The sequence below is a fragment of the Botryllus schlosseri genome, chromosome 10, assembly GCF_051294905.1.
Source record: "Botryllus schlosseri isolate E-star chromosome 10, Bs_hap1, whole genome shotgun sequence".
Classification (NCBI taxonomy): domain Eukaryota; kingdom Metazoa; phylum Chordata; class Ascidiacea; order Stolidobranchia; family Styelidae; genus Botryllus; species Botryllus schlosseri.
The window spans coordinates 10,072,269-10,097,854 of record NC_137245.1 but is presented as its reverse complement, the minus strand read 5'-3'; the positions used below and the strand labels follow the sequence as shown (position 1 = coordinate 10,097,854).

At 38.8% G+C, this 25,586-nt stretch overlaps 1 protein-coding gene across 4 annotated transcripts in view; it reads right to left on the bottom strand.

Annotated features, from left to right (window-relative positions):
- Positions 1-12: 12 nt before the first annotated feature.
- Positions 13-25,586, bottom strand: part of LOC145449092 (uncharacterized) — a 52,209-nt gene continuing 26,635 nt past the window's right edge. The window contains exons 8-12 of one of the 4 annotated variants that reach the window (XM_080327562.1): positions 20,554-20,634; positions 20,196-20,372; positions 19,720-19,915; positions 9,453-9,507; positions 13-8,216 (exon numbers count right to left, since the gene is read on the bottom strand). In XM_080327562.1, the coding sequence (XP_080183688.1) occupies positions 8,162-8,216; positions 9,453-9,507; positions 19,720-19,915; positions 20,196-20,372; positions 20,554-20,634 (564 nt within the window). In that variant the 3' untranslated portion in view covers positions 13-8,161. Of the gene's footprint in view, positions 8,217-9,452; positions 9,508-19,715; positions 19,916-20,195; positions 20,373-20,553; positions 24,665-25,586 lie in introns of those variants that run through there. The other 3 variants (XM_080327563.1, XR_013918132.1, XR_013918131.1) reach the window with 3 other exon arrangements.

The window sequence follows — 25,586 nt, the reverse complement described above, 5'->3', positions numbered from 1 at the left end:
AGATATTCCTCAAGTCAGGTGTAAATGGCCATTGCAGCAGTCGACAAACACCATAAATGCCACAGAAAACAACAACTATTAGATTGGTGATGTATAGTAGTGACCAGGGCTGTGGAGTCGAAGTCGAAGTCGGAGTCGGAGTTTCATTAATTTTTCCCTTAGTGGAGTTGGAGTCGCAAAAATTTGTTAGAACTCCTTGGAGTCGGAGTCGTGAAAAAGATTCTGTCTGGAGTCGGGGTCGGAATTTGTGAAAATGTTCCTGACTCCGACTCCGACTCCAACTTCTATAATATGAATACAAGTGCTTTCAGGAGGTCTCTTAAAATTACTAATAATAAATACAAACGGATTTGCATGTATACCAACACTCACTTTTTTAGAAACGATATTGATATAATTGGGCATTATTTACAAGTTGCAATTCGTTTACATAGAGAAAGAACATTGCGAGATGCATATTCCTGACCAACGCAAATTAGCTGATACAATGACAAATTGGTGAAATTTGCAATTTTTGGAATTATGCCATGATACTGTGAAGAGTAAATAGGTTTGGTTCAAGTTTAGGTTTAAAAGGTTTGGTTTTGTAAGTGACAACATCACTTGTAAAATTGTTGCAAACCAAACGCTGCTTCCCACTTGACAAAATCAAAAATATTTCTGGTAAGTAACTCGGCCAGTTGGGTAGAGCAAATCTTTAAAAAATAGTGCGTGTATAGTCCTAGTCCATCAATACTTGACTAAGTAGCCTACATGCTGTAGACATATGCTATTTGACTACTCCCTAAATTTAATTTCTGGCCACTGTTGATTAGTAGTGAGAAAGTATATGCTTGTCATCAGTACAGTGTGTAGTGAGAAGATTTGAACATCTCGATATTAGATGCTGCCTCATATACACAAGAGCTACACTTCCATTATTTCTATCCAGATTTAATTATACAGGATGGGATATATATCATGTTAGAATGATTCATACATATTAGAATATCCGCGGCGTGTCTACGTTACAAAATTATTATAAAATATGAAAAAGAAGGATATTTTGAAATGAATACTTAAATCTTAATTGTACAGTGAGTATTTCGAGCTTCGCCCCAATAAAACAATTTTGCATGCCATCGTGAAAAATATGTTTACATATGTTTAATGGTTGTATGAGAGTAATTGAAGCATCACCGTGACTTATAATTTTCGAAGTAAATTTGTAGTACTGTTTGAGTCGGAGTTGGAGTCGGAGCCTGAGTTCTGTGAGGAAAATAGTCGAATCGGAGCCGAAGTGGGAGTCGGTGCATTTAAAGACTCTGGAGTAGGAGTGGGAGTTGGTGTCGGAATATTAAAAATATCTGGAGTCGGAGTTCGAGTCGGTGGTATAATTTACCGACCCCACAGCCCTGGTAGTGACGTTATATAAGAAACATGAACGAATACAAGTCCAATTATAAATAACCCAAAAAAACAATATAGAACACGACTGAAATATTCCAAAAGTGTCGAGGCGGTCCTACTCTCTTTCGCCACTTTATCATCGTAGATTACAGTACGTCTAAATGAGAAACAGCACAGACCCGGAGCAACTATGGATAATTGACTGGCACTGTATGTTTAGCATATGTTCAGGACGGGAATTGATGATAATCACGTATATGCATCGAACTTTGTTCTTCCAATTGGCGTGGGACATGCTGGCGAATCCTTTGCTACTTGTGCGACCAACATAATGGTGCAAGCTACCCATCGGGTTTGACGCAAACCCTCTGTAAAGACCTGTGACTGAAAGTGAGCATAAGGTAGAGCTTGGAATGCAGCTTCGTACTGTAAATATTCAAGTTTTTTTTATCAATATGATCATATGTTAACATGCATCCATCCTATCCAATTTGTAATTGTCGTGCATAGCATTAATTATTACACATGTCATGAGCCAGATTATTTTCGAAAAATCATTACAATTTAAGTCTGAAAACGTACCGTGAAAATCAGAATCAGAACAGTATACTCTCATACGTGTATTTCTTCGAATCTGAGTATAAGCCCAGTGTGGCAAGAACAGATCAGATATGCTTTGCTTCCAACGCGTTGACTTTGAATCAATGTCGTAACGGTGATGATAGATTTTAACTGAATTATATCATTTATCGCAATCGAGAAATGCCTGCATTCTGCCTGGCAACGCTTGCGCGTGCCTTGGCGGTACGTCCGATTTTTGCGGTTTATTGCTTTATATCTGTATGGCGGGTTGTGGTCGCGTACCGCGATCAAAGATACTGGGCTCTGTTGCTGCTGAACCTTGGCCTGTTAGTGGAGAGTTACATTACTGCGCGCGAAAATAGCGGAGGGGAATGGCAATGGTAAGAGAATTTGTTTACCCTTGCGTTACGTTGCACTTTTTTGACGTTTATTGTTGTTTGATATTCATGATGTTGGGACATCGATGATAGGGCCATTTTACACCAAACCGATATTATTTTTCTATGATTACGAAATTGTAGGTCAATATTCCACAGCTGTAGACGGCGTGGAGCTTGATCAGTGTATCGCGGTATTGTCGGAGTCTGGAATGTAGATTAAAAGGTGATAAGCTGTGAGCATCACAGCACTATACGGTGTTACGATTTCAGCGGGGCTCTACGAAATGCGACAGAATCTATTCAAAGTATTGTTCATTCACGGGAATCTAAATCCATTTTGGAATTACGATGTAACATTTATTGAAATTAAGATTTGTGACCGCATATCCGGATTTTGTTTCTTATCATACCGTCGAAGTTCAGGCTCAAGTGATTTTTACTTGATAATTTGATGAAATTGGAAGGGTTGTACCGCACCGCACCAGTCATATTTTCGCTATCTTGCAGGTTCGTTCTCTCCGGCAATGTTTTGCTTTATTGTCGCGGGCGTACCTGGCGTCTGTTTGCTGGAGCTGCGCCTGATGGAATTACGCCACCAACAAGCTCAGCAGATGATGATGCTCACGCACTATTCAGTGGAGAAGACTGCCAGTGAATTATTTGGGGTAGGCAGAGCAGGTAAACCCCTTTCTTTTCCATGCCAAGCCTTCAAGTATATTTCGATATCAATGACAATCTGCAATATTAAGTGCTTGTGTAAAAAATTACACCAACTATATTGTAATAAACTAGATATGGGTATGATAAGAATTATTTGGTAAAATATAATATTACCATATCTTTTCATACCATATATTCTTCGTGACTAGCTATGACCAACCATCAGGGATAGCGTTCAGTGTGTGAACCTCAGAAAATTAGACATCTGCGTTCGCAAACGAACCTTGGTAGGATATGCACTGTGAACCTCCTACATAAACTACATTTTTTCACGTCGTTATAATATCTTTTGTTCATATTCTTTCCCTTTAAACCAGTGATTCCCAACCGCGGCTCCCAGCTAGCCTTCTTGCGGCTCCCATTGACGTTTGAAAATCCTACAAACGTATTAAAAAACCAATTTATAGCAGAAAAATTAAATTCATATTCGAAGATTACCCGTGCTTGGCTTGTAGTCTGGAGTTTATAATTAAGGGTGGAGACCAATTCCTCTGCTGTCGAGTAGCGATTCTCTACTCAGCAAGGAATGTTGTCATCGATTTCGATACTCAACTCACGCCAAAAAGTAAACTCACACTCAAATGCGCTCGGATCGACACTCAAATTTAAGTCTGCACACCACCAGACTCAAGTTCAGGTGGTGTTACAACAAATTTTTCAACGGTATCTGACTATCAAACCAATGGATCATTTGATGCTCACAACAGGCTTATCAGTAAATTTATTGATGATTTCAACCGCCGCATTGACGGAATGAACGCTTTCTGGCCCACGATGAAAATGTTTTCAAATCCTACGGCATGTAATGTGGCCACCCCCCCCCCCCCCATTCCCCTTGTAATTTTTACCTTGAGTTGCTGGACATGCAGTCAGATATCGAGCTCAAGCAATTATAAAAAAACTTTACTTCGATTTTTGAGTCAAATTCCTGAGGCAAACTATCCCAAGTTGACAACCATGCCCAGAAAAACAATTCTCTATTGTGATTAACTGATGTATGTGAAGCACTTTTTAGCAAAATGGTCAGAATCAAAAATAAATATCTCGATCGATTGACCGATGACAACCTCTCTGCAATCACGCCTCGCTTTGACACACTTCTTGAAGCTCAAAGCCAATGCCAAATTAAATAATTAAATTAATTTGTTTGTTTTTTCATGTTAGTGTTGCTATTCGTTGGCACGTGCTTTGATGCTTTATAATTTTTGTTATAACCAATGAGTGTACTCGTGCGGCTCCAAACGTACTCTGAAATTTGAAATGCGGCTCCTACACCAAAAAAGGTTGGGTACCACTGCTTTAAACTATAACCCACACTCGGCATGATGCTGGCAGCTTGAAAAGAAACTCAGCACTAAACGAGCCTTCACCTTACTGCCCTTCTCACAAATAGTGTTGTCGGGGTGATGGTTACTGTATAACTCAAGTTTAAGGTAATATCTGTAGGAAGTATAGATACCAGAGTTGGATCAATTACATTATTTCAGTTCAATTACAATTACAATTACTTTCATGCATGTTTCAATTACATTACAATTATAATTACTCCATGCTAAAAATATCAAATTACAATTACAATTACAATTACTCCTTGCATGCTAAATTACATTACAATTACAATTACAATTGCTGCTGTTGAACATGTAATTCAGTGGTTCTTAACCTTGCCCCCAGCGCCCCCCAGGGGGCGCTGGCGATTTCGAAGGGGGGCGGAAGCGCTCAGGGGGCGATATGGGGGGCGCTGGGCTCAGTGGGGCGGTATGAGGGGCGCTGGAGAAAAATGGCTTCGCAGTAGATGATGTGGTGATAGGACATATCCTTAATGAGTATTCAGAGCAAATTAACACCGAAAACTTCGTTACATATAGCCTTCAAAATACATATAGGTTTACTTGTCCATGGGCGCCTAAATGACTGACACCGAATGTTCCTGTCTTGGCAATCTGAACCCCAGAAGACGAACTCCATCTGGCAGGGAAAAATTATATGTCAGTGAAGAAATACCAATCTGAAATCGTGTGCGTCTTTTAGTTTAGTACGATTGGGCGACAGGGATATTCCTGTTGGGCGATATCCCAGTTGAGCGATTCCATATTTTTTGATATTGCAGACAGGGGGTCACGAAATATCATCATGCAACTTAGTCATACCAACGGGTTCGCCCGCCCGAATATGTTTAATTATTATTAACGGGCCTTACAGTTTCCAAGAAACCTCACAATGTTCGCTTTAAGTTTTGATGAGTCTGCGCACACTCAACAACTCACTGCGCTGACCCTTGGACAACAGTGCGTAACGACTAAAAAAAGGTAATAACTTCGGATTTGTTTTGCGCAACGTAGATTTTCTGTGCGCAGAGACCGTGTCAGCACTGCGCACGTGCGCAGCTTAGAGGGAACATTGCACCTCACTTAGCTCTACCGGTAAATGTGTTTACGTGAGAAGAGAGAGGATAAAAATTGATCTCAATTTATATGCAATTCCCGATGATATTGTCCAATTTAATCATTAATTGGTGAATTTTTTCGCGCTTCGCGCGACTATAGGCGAGAATAGCTGCCTCAGTAAATGGACACCCAATGTAGATACCTAATAGGCTATCAGCAACTAGCGGACAGCCTAATGGGGGTCTGGGAGTGAAGTCCCCCGGAAGTTTGGTTTATCACCGGATGGGGTCCCTGGACCAACGTTTTTGTTTGGAGGGGGGCTGACGAAGTGCTGTTACGGCCCTGGTAACGAATAATTGTACCTGCGGGCACGCCCGAATATCTTTAATTATTAATTACGTGCCCTTTATTTTCCTATACAACAGCTCACTCAGTGCTACTGTTAAATCTGATTACGTGGGCTGAGAGGATAAAAAGTTTATAGCGGCTTATATATGTAATTACCACCTATTCATTCATGCATTATAGAAAATTTTGGTACCTAGGGCGACCAGGCCACACAAACTTTGTTGACCATCAAAATCACGATATGGGGTTCGTGGGGGCGAAGCCCTCAGAGGTTCAGTTTATCACGCTATGGGTGCGCAAGGTAATCGTTTTTAGGGGGGTTGACGAAGTGCTGTTACGGCCCTTCCTCTTACTCATTGTCTTTATTACATTCCTTAAAATATGAAGTTGGGGGGCGCTGGAGCACGATAATTTTTGAAAGGGGGCGCTGGAAGAAAAAAGGTTAAGAACCACTGATGTAATTGAATAATGATAAATTCAATCGTGCTCCTTGACAACCGTAGCGTCGTAATTAACAACAATTCAAGTATTCATGTTTCATTCATGATACGCAAATACCCGGTAATTAATAAAAGATAAACGTTTTCGAACTATTCCAGTATGCAGTATGTCGTTGAAAAAAGTATTATAATCATACACGGGTTGGATTTGCGTATATAGTATATAATTAAAGAAATAATATTATTTTTATCGAGGGACGTAGGAATTAGGATGAGGGGTGAAAACATAACCGTGCTTTGTCAGACAAGACGTTATATAATATCCAGTGGTCTGGTTAGTTAGACAGACGAAGTAACGATGCAGCATCGTTATCTGAAATCGTATTGTAGATTGCCAACCCACGGATAGATGCGCAAGATGTGAGTAACGGATGAATGCACCGACAAACGTACTGCAGAGCCGGCTAAAAGCAGCAAACTTTATAGTCCTAGAGCTGGCGATTCAGGCGTCCAAATTTGATGCATCTGGTCTTTATCGTAAGCTATTGATGCACTAATTCCGAAAATACAAATTAAAATCTCGTCAGGGCAATGTAACTGCTCCAAAATAGCCGTTTAAGGCCGACTGTTCTGAAAAGTGAGAGCGCCGCAGCAGCATGACCACAACAATGACCAATTTCTCCCAGCGATTGTTCAGAACAATGCCGATTCCCAGACTTTCACGACTATTTTGGGATGGTACCATTGCCTGGAAATATACTTTTATTGCGGAATCAGTGCGACACTAGCTTTCGATTAGGACCATACACATCAAATTTCGACGCTTGGATCGTTAGCTATGGGACTATCAATTCTGCTGCCTTTAGCCGGCTCAGCAGTTCGCTTCTCGGCGTATTCAATCGTGAGTCACGTGTTGCGAATCCATCCGTTGGTTAGTAATCTAATAATTGTATACAATGGCATCCGAGGCAAGCATAGCGGTAAAAAATTATTTTATGTTGTGCTTGTCAGGTCTCAATAGCAATTTAATGTAATTGAAATTGTAATTGAGCAAAATTTTTGTCAAATTACAATTACAATTACAATTACACAAAATAAAAATGCTTCAATTACAATTACATTACAATTACATTGAAATATGTAATTAATTACATTTAATTACATTACAAATTACAATTGATCCAACTCTGATAGATACCGGTATTTCACTCTGATCAATATCAATGTAACAATAGTCTCACCAGGCCCGTAACAGCACTTCGTCAGGCATCCCCCCAAAACGTTGGTCTTGGGCCCCCAATAGGGTGATAAACCGAACTTTTGGGGGGCTTCGCCCCCAGACCCCCTAGGTGGCCTACAATATCGGCCTGGTGTAAGAATAATGACCAAGTGTAGTCGAACCACCTTGAATATCCAAAACAACATCAATTAACAGCAAGGTTACTGGGTCATATTACTTACAATTGGACAACAATTGTTGATTAGACAGTTTAAGTAAAGCTGAATGTACGCGAATAGGCGTTAACATTTTAATATTCGTCGTTTGGGAACAAAACCGTACGCTGTCACCATAGGAACGATACATACAATATAGCAACTACTTGAATGTTCATTATAACACCACATTACAAGAGTACGACACCCCGCGTGCTGCTTACAGTTCGATATCGCTGAAACACTGCTTGACAAGATGCCCAACTCGACAATATACTTCAAAAAGCATGAACTCTGTGAAATATTGATCGTCAGGTGTAAGCATGGTTTCAATAGCTAGTTACATATTGGAAAAATGTACAACGAAATACTGCAATTACATTTATCACGTTATAGCTGCATCAAATGAGCGATATGTTCGTGATCTCCAGCTTTAAACGTATCTCAGTCATTCTGCTCCAAGCGTCGCAATTTCGTATGATTATATTGACGTGTTCAGTGAACGATGTTCAGTGTTCCCCCATCTACTGTACTCTCTAAAAATAAATGACGTAGCATGCGAAACAAATTCTCGTGAAAAATATGACTTGGTACACATTGAGCTTACACTGTAAACGCAAATGGTGTGTTTCCACGATTTACGCGAGAGCGTATAGGCCGTAGCGTCTATTTCGAATAAACACAGCTCTCAGTTATTAATTGACCTCTGCTGGTGGGTGTAAATGAGCCGAAAACACCCATACCTCAATGATGTTATATTGGTGGGTATGCAGCGTTGGATATCATTATTATGGCCTATGTTCGAAAGACCGATGTTACGATGTACCTAGTTTTATAGATGTAGTTTAAATTCGATCTTTCATGAACCCCGTAAAACTTATCCATAGACGCTCAAGGTGTTCATGGACTCCAGGTTAAGAGCTGCTGCCTTACGTAAACGTTGGGGTTCTCATCGCCACCCCATCCGCATGTAAATGTTGTCTTATCACAAAACTTTTATTATTTATTTTATTATTTAAGATAGGCTTGTATGGTTTGCTTTTAAGCTGACATAACGTAATCATTTCAAAACATCAATTCCATGGTACCTGTATCTTTTCTACCTGCGTACGATGCCTCGCTTATTAAATCAACGTATTTTGACGTAATTTCTACACAAAATTTATGAATAAAATAGTATTTACGGTGACCAATTCTTTAATTATTTATTATAGTGTTATCAACCGTATATACTATTTTATTCAAATCCAAATTTTTCGACGGCAATAACGCCGCTTCCACTGGTTGAAATTGAACCAAATTTGGTGAACATCGTTTCCATAGACAACCTAACACTTTCATGAGGTGAACAGAAAATTTTCAAATTTTTTGTTATTTATTTTTAAATAATAAATAGAAACTTTCTTCTGCTGTAGCAATGCGGCTACTGGTTGAAATTGAACCAAATTTGGTGAGTAGGCTTAAATTAGGTAACCTAACAATTTTATCAAGTAGCGAGTACGATTTGAGAAAAAAAGTCCTTTTTGAAGAGCCCTACTGCACACTGCAAACCCCTGAACTAAAGTATTAAACGAGACTATGAGTACACCGTTTTCTTCAATTTGTAAAATATGCAAATTTTCACTTTTTATATATTCTATTTTCCGAGAGTAGGTGCCAAATTAAAGTTAAAATATATAATGACGCTGTGTCGCTATATTAAACTTGGATAAAAACGTCCAAAAATACTCTGCTTCATGTTAATTTGCGAAAAGTGCGCGACATCTACTCACCTGAAATAAAATTCTACGTCGAGTTTCTGCCAAATATCCTCAGCGGTTACCAGCACTAAAATGTTAAGTAAATTAGAAAATATATAGCATAAGTTAGTATAGTGTAGACCAGTCCTGGGCATTGTGCGGCCCGCGACACGATTCTGAGCGGCCCGCGAAATGTTCCTTGAAATTTAGACTATAAATCTATTTAATAATGTAAATGTATGGACAAAAACTACTGTATCAACTGATCCGGAAATGCGTTTACTTTGAAGTCTAGTTTATTTATGTACCATGATTACGTAACCTACGTGTGAGTAATCCAGGTTCAAAATAAAGCCAATATAGGTTATTATGTCGTAACCATCAAAGTTACACGTCACCGTTTCCATATTCAAGTTCAAATCTTGTTTGTGGTCAGGTCTGTGCTTTGAACTGTTACGTCATACGTTTCTAAATCCTAATTTGTAAAATAATTCCATCAGTGCACGTGATTAGCGGCGATCCTCAAACCCAAACGATGTTATGTCAAGCAATGAAAGATACGACTGAACCCAGTCATTTCAGCAAGATTTGGAGCACTAAATATTTGTTTACTGAAGACGTGAAACGGTCTTTTTAGTTTATGGCGAGTACCGTGTACGACTCCGTGTTAAGGAATATAATTTGAGTTGGCATTATGAGAAACATCATACACTCGGCTGAAGTGAAGCTGATCTCGAAGCTAACAAAACGGCAAGCTATTTTACCATGCCTAACAGAGCTAGGGATCCAGACTTCATTAATGTAATCAATAGCGATTACGAATACTTCTGAATGTCGCAATTACGATTACGATTGCAGCAAAATCTCGAAGTAGTCGATTTCGATTACGACTGCAATGGTAAAGTAATCATGATTACTAGGGCAAGTTTTTGCAACTTTTGCAACTTTTTTTACAGCTTCCGGCAGCTTCCTAAATACTCGTAAGATATGTAGAATGCTGTTTTAAGCTGTTTGAAGGAATCTTACAGTGCAACTTTTTGCAACTTTTGTCCATTTTTTTCATGAAAGTAGCCGAGGAGCTGAGCCGGAAAATGGACTTTTTTTTGGGGGGGGGGGGTCAATCTGGGAAGTTGACCTTTTTTTTAGTCAACCGAGCAAAATGTGGTCTTTTAGTGAAACTTTTGAGAAAAAATAAATGCAACTTTTTACTGCAACTTTATCAAAAATAAATGCAACTTTCCACGGATTTAACTGCAACAAAAACTTGCCCTTATGATTACTCACGATTACTTTCATTTTGCTACTTAGAATTTTAGCCTTCGACACATTGGAAGACAATATAACAATTGCGATGAGAAGGCCTCAAGAGAGAATACTTTTCATTTTAGTGTGACGTCATTAGCTTGTCATTTTTAAAAATTCACCGCGGACGATTTGTTGCCCCAACGATTTCCATTGGTCCTACAATACCCACGCTAACAAGGTATATAAGCTGATGGCTGTGCTGTGGCGGTAATTGAGATTTAACGACTGATGCACGCTTCAAGTAGGATCATATGATAATTTGAAAAATTTACCATAAAATTCTGCCATCATGAATAATGTTTCTCGTAGTGCAGTGGTCGGGAACCTATGGCTCGCGAGCCATATATGGCTCTTTTGGGTATAAGATATGGCTCTTTGAGAAATTTTAATTTTGCACCCAATTTATCAATATCCCAGCAACTTGTTAGTAAATTTTCACAGCGGCGAGAATAATTATTCTCGTGGCCGCATGGACATGTTTTTGAGAATTCAAGGCTGTAGGGTATCTAGGTCCAGAGTTAGGGGTAAGACCACCATCTTTTCAAAATCCCCAAATTTAAGTTGCTGTCGCACCGGCGGCTAACACCACACGCAGAATCGATCTACCCAACATCGCGCGCCTAGAAATCGTGGATTGCACGATACCTTGATCGACGAAAGAGAATAGCAGACGTGGCGACATTTTTAGGACAATGCAGTTTTCAAATATACATTGTCTTCCTGATCTAAGCCTAGAAATAAAATGCCTTGGAAGTGACATTCTCAATTACCAATTCAAATTAAAAACAACGCTATCCATTTTCTTGATTAGTTAGTAGCTTTCTAGCACTGCCATCAAAATGTAGGTGTGTAACGCATAACCATATATTTTAGAAGGCGATCAATACTTGGATTTTCAAAATCAGCGCGACAATGACATCTGATTAATATCAGTGATTATAAATTCCAAGCTATTTACGATTGGTTGCGCTGTCACAGGTGAGGCTTGGCCAGTTTGCGCCTGATCTGAGCCTTACATCTCTTTTCGCGCTTTTTATCGAACAATAAATATGAAAATTCTGTGAATAAAAATGTTTAAGATCTAGTCATTCATAAACATCAATAGACGATAACAATAACCATTGAAGGGCTCACAATTTTCCTTCACTCATCCCTGACGACATCTGAAGCAGTGCCTCAGTTGTCTCCCCTAACCTCACGTCGCTGACGTATCACATGGTGGGAATATAATGATGTAGTGACTAATGCTCCCTCTAGTTCAGTGGTTCTCAACCTTTTTTAGACACGCGCCCCTTGATGATAGTGAAAAATTTCGCGCCCCCCTTATCGTCATCTCACAAAATCCAACCGGGATGCTAGCAACCCCAATAAAATTGTTTGATGGCGTGGAGGGTTATGGCTGTTGGTGAGAGAATTCAAAAATATGAAATTTGGTCTATATATATAGAAACACTCTTGAATTGGACGTAGATCGCGCAGAGCGAGAAAATTTTATCAGTTCCCTGCTTCTTCGCGCCCCCAGGTTGAAAACCACTGCACTAGTTTTTTACGAATCGGCGCGCACTAACCAGCTCACTGCGTGGTCCCTTTGACAACAGTGCGCAACCACTAAAAAAGGTCATTACCGCGTTTTTTTGTGTGTGCAGCTTGGATTTCCTGTGCGCGGAGACCGTGTCAGCACTGTGCAATTGCGCTTTGGTAGTGATCATGTTTGGCTCCGCCTACCCACGCAGGCAGAAAAATATATCGCACACTACGAATCCCATATATTAGTCAATTAGTGCTCCGAATACGTCATGGATGGTCAATTGTGACGTAACAGTTGATTGACATGTATGGCTCTTTCGGAGTTACAATTGGAAATATTGGGCCAATATGGCTCTTTGGTCAAAAAAGGTTCCCGACCACTGTCGTAGTGGAACAATGAATATAAGTATGCCTATTGCCGACAATCTACTTGATATTGCGAGCTTGGTTATGATTTATATCAGAAGTAGATGATTTCCAATGCTTAGATGTCGTAATGTTTTGTTGTACGAACACAAAATATCAAATATTTTTTTCGGTGAAGATACTCCTTTCCAAGCAACAACGTTCACACTGGGTTTAACTATAACAATTACTGTAGGCCTACCAAACCTCAATAACTCACTTGCCGGAACTATGGCAGAGTGGTGGAGATTACTATCCACCTGCGAGGTAGTAGTGTCTGGTGCGTATTGATAATGTGACAAACGGCATGGTGGCGGTTCTTCAAATCCAGGGATATATAGAGTTCTATATATCCCTGTTTAAATCATACGACTACATCAAATATCTGTTTCCGTGGTGAATGATAACAATATAATTATACCTTGATTCACATCAAACTATACTCATCTAATCAGGGACCAGCGGTCAAGGGTGGTAAGCGAGACGGCGCATCCCCTGTAGTCAGGATGAGCAAGAGAGATTTATGAATGCTTTCAATGATCATATTTCCAATAAATGTTGGTATTGTCTTCTAAATTTTGAACATTTTATTACCAAAAATCACGGCAATAGCATATTTATAGTTTAACTAAAGCGCGAAACGAGAAGGTAGGCACAGGAGAGGCATATGTGATGCAAAGCCGAGTCCAGTCTCACATGTGATAGCGCAATTCATCAAAACCAGCTCATAATACAGAATGATTGGAAATAATCGGACGCTATTGTCGCACTGATTCCGAAAATCCAATAATATAGCATGGCCTTACTGATGTAGCTATTATGTATTTGCAATCCGTACCCACCTTCAATTGTGGATATGTATGTATTAGCTTCTTACGTAGCATGCGTTTGAACAGTGCTAATGTGCAAAGAAACAAGTCCTCAACTTAATCACCTACTATTTTGCGTTTATACATTTGCAAATCTGACTTTAAACGAGTCAGCACCTCGCACCAGCATCGACGAGCAAAGCTAATACTTGTGATGTAATAATGAGCACTGAGCAGTGGAGTTTGAAAACCCGAAGTTTCTGCTATCAATAGCCTGATATGTTACACTGGTCTACACGATTTTCGTGCCAGGATTCGTTTAGTTCATTTTTACCTAATTTGGGGCGCCGAATACGAATCTGGCGTTATTTTTGTTGTTCTATCACGTTACGTTTTGAAGATAGTATTTTTGTCGATATTTACTTTTTCGGGGTAGTCAAGTAGATTTAATCTGATTGAAGTACTTACTGAAGTTGATATGTTTTGAGACTACTTCCACGTCCACCTGAACAGTATTTTAGATAGACTACTTACTTTTCAATTTGGATTTTGCAAAGTAGAAAGTAGTTTAAAGAAAAGAATTCACCACTCTCATGAGTTATATGATTATAAGAACTGCGTGACACAGCCCCTAAAGCACGGTAAATGAATATATTTTAGCCACCTCCGACTAACTGTTGAAAGTATGCGACCAGTCGACCACCATCCCCCGACCAAATATAATTGGATATTTACTGACTTTTAGTAATTCTCAGACCTTTCATTTTGCATTTCACTTGAAGTGGTTTTTACATTTCTTAGAAATTACTACGTCTACTTGTAATTGAGTAGAAGTGTAAGGCGTTACGTGTGGTACTTGAGTAGCGACGCCGATAACTTCGATCAACTCTAGTTCACCGTAAAATGTTGCGGCAAATCAGAAACCATCAAAAATATAACATTTTTGTATTTAGAACTGGCGTTTAATCATGCAAAACAAAAAAGCCCTGAAACCATTTAAAAACATCACTAGAAATGACCCAATGCTAATCTCTGGATCTGTTCCAGCATAGAAACATGGTGTTTGGTGTTGACTGGTCACAGAGTCTCCTATGTCGAGACGGATCGACTGTACTAGAAGTGATGAATATTTATTTCTATTGTGAAGTAACACGCACTTCAGTGTTTCGTGTTAAGCTGTTAGTAAGCAGTCTCCATTCATCTGGTTCTCTATAATAGACGATGCAAAATAAGCCCTTTATCTCAGGAAAATAAACCAACAGAAAAAAGAACAGTTCAGAAACAGCTTTCCTCGATTCCGATGAAATGTGACAGTATGTGGAAACTGGAGAAGAATTAGTATGACAAGTAGCCTATAGGCGGAGATTAATGATTATAAATTCTTCAAGTTATCATGATAAGCACTTTTTCTTTGGAAAAGCTGACATTATGTTTCTTTTAATGTTTCAAAAAAGCTTAAAGGGCCACATATGTGGGTCATGTACCGGAGAGAACAATTCTCTTCTACATAATATACCAACAATACAATGTTATCGTTCGGAAACTTTTACGTTTTACGAAAGAGCAGTGTGCTGTAACAAAATGCATTGACGGATTAAGTCTGCAGGACAGATGTACAAAGATAGATAACGTAGGGAACTAAATAAGTACTGAGCTACTAATCACAATCTTTAAACGAAGAGCGGTATGTAAAGATGAAAACTGCTACCGACTAAAACTATTTTCATCCACATATCAATTTATGGGTCGAAAAGAGGTCCTCAATGAAAGAAAATACAGAACCACTGGAATCAAGCTCACCGAAAACTCAGTTATTCTGTTCTAGAACAACCCAGGTTTCATCATTTTAGATGATTTCAATAACAATATTTGATGTTGCTGTTTTACGATCACCTTAATGTCACCAACGACAGCCGAAATTTGATTACTTTATGAAAATGAGAAAAATACATAACGAGAAAATCTGACGTGATAGAGAAATTCTGAGCACAGAATCGAATTCATCAACCTTATATTAGCCTAAATCAATCAATAAAATTTTCGGGCAAAAGTGTTTTGAAATTTGTAGACCAGTGTAATTTTATGGGTCGAAAAGAGCTTCTGATTGAACGAAAATAAAGAATCACTTCATTTAAGTTCACTAAATTCTTACTCATTCTGTACTACAACAACCCAGTTTCATGATAGATGATTTCAATAACAATAGTTAATCTGTTGCTGTTGTATACTAACCGTGATGTCACTAACGAAAGCCGAAGTTAGATTAATTTATGAAAATGAGAAAAATTCAAGCGGAAAAAATCTGACGTGATAGAGAAATTCTGAGCACATCATCGGATTCAGCAACCTAAAATTAGCCAAAATCAATGATTAAAATTTTTTGCGTAAAATTTTTCTCAAAATTTGTAGACTAGTGTTATCGCATTATTACTTGCTCGCGGATGGTCAGCTATTGTCATAGTCCAGGGGTCGGCAACCTTTTGGTAGTCCCGGGCCAAATTTCCAGTGTGCAACTTTTTCGCGGGCCAGAATTTTTCCTAATACTATATTTATGCTCACTTCGGTATATTATCCTACATTGCTGCAATCTCAATCATACCAATAACAAAACGCGTTTATTTACACTTCAACAACGCAGAATAAATGTGACAATTGACGCAGCTTGCTTTGCGAAAGGTTTTCAACTTCTGGTAACAAATCAGATGAAGCAAGTATCAGGCCATGTTTTAAATGGGCGTCCGAAATAGTGATCTTAGCTTGCTCTTCTTGAATTTCATTGTTGAAAACTATTGTTTACATGCGTACGTGCTACAAGAAATCGATGCAATTTCTTTTGCATTGTTGGTCAAGCTGGGATAAAGACCAATTTCAAGAACGTACTCTTTGTAAAGTCATGCAGCGATATGCTCTTTGTATGAAATTTGTCATTCAATTCAACTGCATCGCATTTCACAACGGCCCATTTGAAATTTACAGGCAATGGTATTGGCGTCCACATTAAACGGAGTACTGAATAGTCGGAATTTATTTTGTGGAGAAGGAATTTAGGAAAAGCGGGTGAATATTCAGTAATTAAATTTCGTATCACAGTTACAAATGTAGTGTTGCTACTAGGTTTTCTCTCCTCCAGTACGCCTATAGGAACGTGAGCATAATTTCTTTGTATTGTTGACATTCTCAGGGTCGCAGATTTGTTTCGAATGCGCATCAACATCTCATGTATTCAGCTGTTTTCCCCCGAAGTTGCAAATTCAATTTGTTCAGATGTGACGTTTAATGTACAATGAAAGCAAGATTAGATAACCATTTTCGATTACAAGAATATGAGTCGGCGATATTTGTATTTTCGAGGAGAGTTGCTATTTCATTTCTCAGTTCGTACACTCGTGCAAGCATAGCTGCTCGACTTAATGCGCGAACATAGCAGATATACAGGACATCGCCATATTAATTCTCTGCTTCTAATATTATCTGGCGTAAATGTTGGTGATTCAGTTTGTGAGACCAAATCATATAAACAGTTTTCATCATTGTGACCAAAACACTATTCAGGTTTATTGTCTTGGCGCACAATGCCTGGTGAATTTAACTATAAATAACTAACCTATGGAGGCTAGTTATCTGTAATTAAACAGTGTAAGTTTGAGATTTTGTCATTGCGTCTGAGATGTTCCAAGCGTTGGCAGGGGGCATAGCGTAAAGTGGTGACGATAAGCGCCTACCAATCTGGCAGCCCGGCTCGATTCCCGTCGGAGGTTTATCTGGGCTCCTCATCCCCAGTCAAAACGCAAACTTAGGCCAGGGAGGAATTGGAATTTTTTTTCACAACCAACAATCCTCTTGATTTATGATAACTTAGCACATGACTGCATCTCTCGTGTTCATTGGCACAGAGTGTACCATAAGTACATAAATAACTAATCTGAATAAAGTTTGTCGATATTCGCCACAAGACATATCAATCACCCAGAAAATCGGTAAATCCAATCCAAATCCTAATCCGTTCAGAAAAAATCTCTTATCCTAATCCAATCCAAATCCGACAAAATTTCACAAATCCGTTTTTTTTTTTTCAAATCCTAATTCTAATCCATGCTCATCTTTGCTAAATAGATATACTCAGTGTACATACATGTAATATATATAGTGCGATTGTAAGAACCACGCATGTCGTTGCTCGTAACGGCATTTCCCAATATCTGTATTAAGTGGATTGCAGGCAGTATGCATGCGTATGTTCTTAGTTCAACTGCCCAAAACATTATTCTCACATGGCCCGACTTGAAACGAGCATCAATCGTTATTTCGCAATTCTTTTCTCAACATTTGAATCTGCCACCACAGTCACCTACACCAGTGGCTCTCAAAACTCACGAACCGGTAAAACTGCAAAACAAATGTTGTGGACTGGTGAACCTTCCGAATCAAAATCCACACTAAATTTAATTACTACAAATGGATATTAATAATTACTACAAACTCATTTGATGACTTTTTCGTAGTAGATATTCATACGTGGTTCTATTGAAGCTTCTGCAAAGCGAAACTCGCGACGTACCAGTTATGATTGTTCGGTCGGTATCCTTTGAAAGAAATGCGACTTTGCTATTTGTTATAGCCGTTATTATACTGCCAAGTGTCGCTAAATTGCACTGTCGGAATTTACCGACGTTTCATTACATTTCTCCGTAACTTTCACATATAACTTGTCTTTTAAGCAGCTTCTTGTAACATTTGCTCCATCATTGCTACACACGCCCAAAGTAGACCGTGAGCTCTATTGCGACACCATACAAAAATATGTCCTACACTAAATCAATTTATAATTTGATGTTTCATTTCTCTAATCCACGGAAAAGCACCCAACCTCCTGTATTTTCGAATTGATATATAAAATTCGTGTATATCTGGCGGAAAGAAACTTGCCACTGACCGACGGTTGAGAACCACTGATCTTCACCAGATTAGCGTTGGTTGTAGCCAGAATCGGGACTGATACAGCATTTTGTCAACGATTCCCCCAAATGTTGGTCTTGAACGCCCATCGGGTGATCATTCAACCTTATGATTCATGGCTGAATTTCGTCAATCACAGTGATAATTAAATATATTATAATTTATTTTTGATGCGCTCTCATATATCACGTGATAAGATTTACCGGTAGAGCTGAGGGAGTGCGAAAATTTATGGCACATAATTAATAATTCCAACATATTCGGGCGTGCCGGCTGTTATTATTACTACTTTGTTGCATGTTACTTATTCGTGACCCCCCTCCCCGTCTGCTATATATTTAAAGATATTGGAGTCACCTAAACGTATCAGACTGCAGTAAAAGAAAAACTTCTTCCGTGACACGCCAACATAAATTGTAATTTCCTCAAGTGCGCATCATTTCCTCTCTGGGTATCCCCGTTGGCATTTGTACTGTTGCGCTAAGATTGGTAGGACAGGGGCTATTCGTCACGCCCATTCAGTGCGGCTACGGACAATGGACATATTTAGATGGAAAATTTCGGTCATTGTCCTTCTTTGCTAGCACACTTCGTGGAAAGGAAGTGGTATGCTTATTCAAACCAATATATTTAGCGATCTTAAATCGCGAAGCGCGAAGAACAGTTTCAAGTAAAATAAATCTCTCAAAAATATTCTCTATAATTGGGTTGATTTACGAAATAATTGTTGGTACCCAATTCGGGGGTTTGGGGTGCGGTAGTTACGGCCCTGGCTAGAATGCAAATCCTCGTCAGCTATAAAGTTGAGAAATGGGTATTGGGTATATTATGACGCAATACGCAAATGAAGTCTCATTAAACATGATACTTGTTCTCTCATGAGGCCTTCTCATCGCTATCGTTATATTGTCTTCAAATATGTCTTCAAAGATAAATGCCAAGAAGCAAAATAGATTTAATCGTGAGGAATCGTGATTACTTTTCCAATGTTATCGTAATCGATTACTTCCAGATTTTGCTGGAATCGTAATCGTAGTCGCGTGACTAAGTAGTAATCGTAATCGTAAACTACGGGCTCTCAGCACTTTCAATCTGTCAGTATGTCAAATTTGTTCTGCTCGATGTGACGAGGTGGTACGTGGGATCAGTAAAAATGCTCGAAACGGTGCGTGTATACAAAAAGTTTGGAAAGGACTGCTAACTAATCAATCAGGTGACAAATCACCAATAGTTATGTGATAAAACTATTATAACTTGACTCTAAATCTAAAATCATCTGCAACCATACAATTACCCACGCCAAAGTACTTCCAACTCCGCATCGACATCAGTTGCAATCTTCTGGACTTTCTCTAATTCTTTGCCTCTCAACATGTCACCTTCATCCCAGTATAATAGTGTTACTTTCTTTGAATTGCAGTTGTTTACGAGTGACAAAATGTCATCGAGTGAAGCACCAGCACCAACGTTGAATAGGCATCTAATATATTCGATCTGTAGTCGGATATTATCAGTAATATTGTGTGTTAGAGAGATGCTTACCACCATCGCTGACCCTTCACAGTACGAGATGTACTTTGTTTTAAGGTAGCTTACTTCAGGTGAATTTATTTCGAAAAGTCAGAAATTACGCCACTGCTGTGGATAGCTAGTACAAGACAAAACTGTATCGGAGACGCATAAGTTACCTCAAAAATTCGGTGATAAAGGTGCCATAGATTGGTTGGAGATGTACGTTTAGAACAGGCAAATAATGTAAGATGACAAATATTACCTTCTTTGACTTGCAAGCTTCAACTATATTTTTAAACTCGTCCATTCCTTCAACATAAAACATCGCATGGATGTTGACATGCATATCAGAAACGGGAATTTCGCTCCATCGTTCCACAATTCTCTTATAATCATCGGTAAATGCCTGCCCATTCACAGCAATGTCCAGGAGCTCAATCTAAAATGAGAATGTGATATTTTAATACGCAAACATTGCCGGAACAAGGATTCCTCGACATTAACATATCGAAGCGATTATCGTGATTGATGACCAATGAAATGACAAAAATGACAAAAAACATAAAAATATTAAACCAAAACATTTGAAAGCATTTCGTAAGGCTAATGCATAATCTGACCTGAAACTTTTTCAAGTGAGTTTCAGTCGACGACCAATCAACAGTTTTTTCTTTCGTGCAATCCAGCAATATCTTGCTTATCTTAACGCAGTAGAGGTTTCATGTTCAAAGTAAGATGAAATATTCTTCCGGTATATACAATAGATAGCCTATTCTTCGGAAATATTTCTACCTTTCATTAGGCAAACGCTATATAGAACAGTTCTGGTTCTCGAACTTGGGCGCGTGACAGCATCGGAAGAGGGCGGGAAGTCGCCTGAGAGAAATGAAGTTTCATGAACTAGGAATAAGTATAATTCAGTGGTTCTCAACCTTTTCGTCCTCGCGGACCCCTTTCGGACCGTGACGACCCCCGCGGACCTCCAGAAAGTTTTAGTTCAGATTTAGCCCAATTATCGTGCAATCGCCATCTGACCTCATGACTGTAGGTAAGAATGACTTTTCTTGCAAATACGATCTTACTATCCATGTGGAGACTGTGTCAACTGACTTTTATTATTTCAAGGGGAATTCTGCAATCGCATTTCCTGAAATACGTGGTCGTGTCTTGGACAGGATATTAGCGAGTGCAGAAAATCCATTTCCACAATATAGGTAGTGGCGAATGTCATAATAACGCGTTACCCTTCCGACGACACATAATCGCAATAAATATGGCACCAACATTAACAAACATTTTTTAATGAACATATAATGTCAAGCCTAGTAATTTCTATCAAACACAGTGGTTCTCAAACTTTTTTAGACACGCCCCCTTTATGATAGTGAAAAATTTCGTGCCCCCTTATCGTCATATCACAAAATGAAACCAGTGTGCTAGCAGTCGCAAAGGATAGTTTGATGGCATGGAAGGTTATGACTGTTGATGCGAGAGTTCTCAAATACGAAATTCGGACTATACACAGGGCAACAACCATGAATTGGAGGTAAACCGCGTTGAGCAAGAATCAACTTTCAGTTGGCCGCAGCTAGATGTAGAGATGATATATTGCAATAAAATAGACATGTTTTCGAAATTGTACTTAAATGCAGTCCTATAAAGGTCACATCCATCTCGGTTTTGCTCTGGAAAACCCGTCTATCATGTTCATGGGAATCATGTATTGGTTGCACGGTTGACATCGGCTTGTTTTGGTTCGTACATTGAAGAATCACCGTTGGGTTGCAAATCTAGAACAGATGCAAATATTTCCTGCTTTTTTCCTCCTACTTTTCAGCTAGAAGATATTATTTAAAAGGATGTAATGTCGGTAATGCTTTTCTGAACTTTAAATCATCTGTAAAATACCGAGTTATCTTATTTTATGGTAGACTGCAATTTAGTTGAAGAAGAATGTCTGCAACAAAGTGGAGAAGGGTTTAGCCGGACCCACCATGAACAAGATTCAAGTCTGCTCACTAGTTGGTCTGATACTCTGGTCACTATTCGGTCGGATAATTATCTGAGCAGAGGTGGTCAGTAACGAAGTACTTCTACTTTTCCGAAGTACTCAAGTAGTTTTCCTCTACTTCTGGTACTTACTCAAGCAGATCTGATTTTCGCTACTTCTACTTCTACTTCGTCATATTTTGTGATCTACTTACTTACTTTTCGCTATTTTCAGTTTGTCAAGTAGAAGTAGTTCAATCTTCCAATCAGGAAGATAGCCTGAGAAATTTCGGGGCTGTTTTCACGTATCAGTATCAACATTTAATTTTCATAAAAGTTGAATAAAGCCAAGAATTTTCGTCGCGCTTCGCGCGCAGTGGATACCGAGTGACTGGTATGAATTCACGAAAGTATCGGTGAATATAATTTAGATGACGGGTTGGCGTGGTTCCGTCCACACCGCATTATCCCTCATCGCCCATATGAAATAATTCATCACAATATATATGGCTCATAATAACGTTTGAAACTGATGTTTCGCAATCTAGCATTCACTTGTCATATCGTAATCTAGCGTGTCCTAATCTGGAAAAGTGGACTCCGACTTTTTTTAGTTAAAGAGCTGTTTTAGCATACCACCTTTGAAACTTTCTGGACTAAAGGCATGAAATACATGTTCCACTTTCAGAAGATGTAGTATCAATATCAGTTCTTTTGTCTAGATAACATACATGTTGAAGTATAAAAGCAAGTGTAGTAATGCCTTTAGTTTTCGGAAATAAAGCTACACAATATGGCATTTTTACAGTTCACCATATTTTTTATTAACGTTTACTAATCGCGCGAAGTGTTTACACCGTATCCTATATCACTTCTCCGTATTGCTCTTCGACTAAACTATGGGTCTTATAATATGGAGGATGGCGACGTACCATGCTGTTTTCTAAAACGTGCTGTTCGAGAAAACAGGATTAGTATCGCATTTCCATATCAATACTATCATTTTCATCTCATGATGTGGGCGAAAGATTATGCTATCGAAAATTGGATACCTGCCGGTATGCATCAATACGAATCAAGCTCGTCACCTTTCGCATAGCTCAATTTGCACCTTTTTACAATCCATGTGAACGAATTAGGATCGTTTTCACAACTACTTACTTACTTGAGTATTTTTAAAGTCGGTAAATTCTACTTCTACTTCAAGTAGTTTTAGGTTGCTTATGGATAAAGCACTTCTACTTGTACTTGAGTAGATTTTTCGTCGCTACTTCTACTTCTACTTGAGTAGCTTTCTTGACTACTTTGACCACCTCTGTATCTGAGTGTTTTAGTCACTCCAAGTTACCGACTTTAGATGAGGTTTTACAGTATTTGCTATATCTGAAAGGAAAATTGCCCCAAGACTACTACAACGCAGGACTCTGTCCTTCTAACTGTTAAAGAGGTTGCCAAAGTATGGAATATGACAAGAATACCTATAAGGCAAGCCCAGAACATTGTGTTGATGCATTGTTTCAGGCATTCTTCTTCAACTAAATTGCAGTCTACCATAAAATAAGTTAACTCGGTATTTTACAGATCATTTCAAGTTGAGAAAAGTATTACTGACATTACATACTTACATTACATAGCGAACTTATTAACTATCATCATGGGGGTCGTCTCTAAAAAAAAGTTTGAGAACCACTGAATAGAAGGTATGTCTAATCAATTTTGAGGCGGCGCAGATTCACACCTCACGGGCTGGACCAGTCAAAAAATACCAAAATGTCACTTCCAAACCATATTCGCAAACAATTGAATTGGTAAAGATAGAATGATCGGCCAATTGAATACAGTTGCAAACAAAAAAACATTGGCTCTAGCCATCAGTCGCGGCAACATATGTTGGGTTATTTCTATGATCCTTTGAGCTATAGTCGTGAAGCGACGAGAACATGCATTATGACTAATACAATGGAATTATCTGCATATTTGAATTCTTACAATTTGGTTCACCATTACTACCATTTGGTATACAAGGATGCGCTAATGAATTATTGTACTGCGGCAGTGAAATAACAACACACTGACATATATATGACAGTGCACTTGTAATCGATTGCATGAACCAAATCCCTTTGTCAGCCGCGCAGCCTATAGCTTTTGAGTCTGAAGGTGTATGGGAGTGCGACGTTCCATACCCCGTTCCTGAAAAGCTATCTAAGGCGCTTGGAAGAACGGAGAAAGACATGTATTTTCACGGTTATTCGCAAAATGATAACCAAAAATCGCGTAAATGTAGGGGGCACCCTCATAAAATCAAATTAAACTCTTTTGACGGTTGCAGATATTTAATGATCGACTGTTTACAGTACCATATTCAACATGGGTAGCCTACATGTATTTTCACGGTTATTCGCCAAATGATAACTAAAATTCGCGTAAATGTAGGGGTGGGGCCCTTTGACTAATCGCAAAAAGGATAGAGATCATAAAATCAAAGTGAGCTCTTGTAACAAGTGTAGAAATTTAATGATCGAACACTGTTTCCGTTACCATATTCTACAATCTACATGGATGCAGGGATTTTCACGGTTATTTGCAAATTCATACCTAAAAAAAATAGAATTGATGATTGACCCCTCTTTGCGGTACCTTACTTGGTTGTGTCACATGGTGCCTCTAGGAGATGATTACTGCAATAAGTTTACTTCATTCTGTGAATTCTGTTCGTTCCACAGCTGCTTTTGTCTGTGCCTGGAAGTACGTGTCTTATTAATTGGAATTGATTGTAGCCGAAGTTTAGTTGATTAAAACATTCTGATCGGATTGGTCCATGCTTTCCTCTAAAGGTCTCTATAATCAGCCTGCTCGTTACCAGAATATTACATCATAAGGGAATGTGGATTCAAATTAGGATTAGGATTGAAATATATCAACATAAACCATAATGTGGACGGTTGGATGCTGTGTTTGTTGCACTCGATGCCATTCCATCTTCATTTCCAATAAATAGTAACCATACTAGATTGCTAGATAAACATATAACATACCGTGGAACAGTGGTTCCCAACCGAGGGAGATTCCTTCCGAGCGGGAATTTTGTAATGTTTAGGGGGACATTATGCTTTAGAATTGTAACGGACTTACCAAATTTTTCATGTCCGAACTATCAAGTAGTAAACTAGTTTTTTCCGAACGTATGTTTCTTTTGGCTTTTCTTGCTGGAAGTATGTTCAAATCCTATTTCAAATCTCTCCTTTATACATACTAATTTCCCCCTTATATTTTAACCTAGTTCAGATGTGCCAAAAGTACAGTTCGCAGGACAATTTCGTTGGGACCGCGTCCGCCTCCCAACCAAATTTCTCCTAACCGGGCCAACGTCGTGCCTCTAGTGAAAGTATTTATCTTATTTTCAAGTCAACATTTTTCAGACAGTGACAAAACATTCCAACGTCATCGATTCAAGTCAAAGAGATCGTAAGTGAACTTGGCTTTATCTTTATTGAAAATGCACCCAAGCGAGAAAAAAACCATGCTAAACTTGGTGCAATGTTGATAAAATGGAAAGTAACTAACTAATATAATGTGCTATATTTATTAGCCATAGGGCGAAGAGACCATGCCTCCAATTATTTCGTAATTTTTGTTAATGAGCAATAGATATGCTATTTTT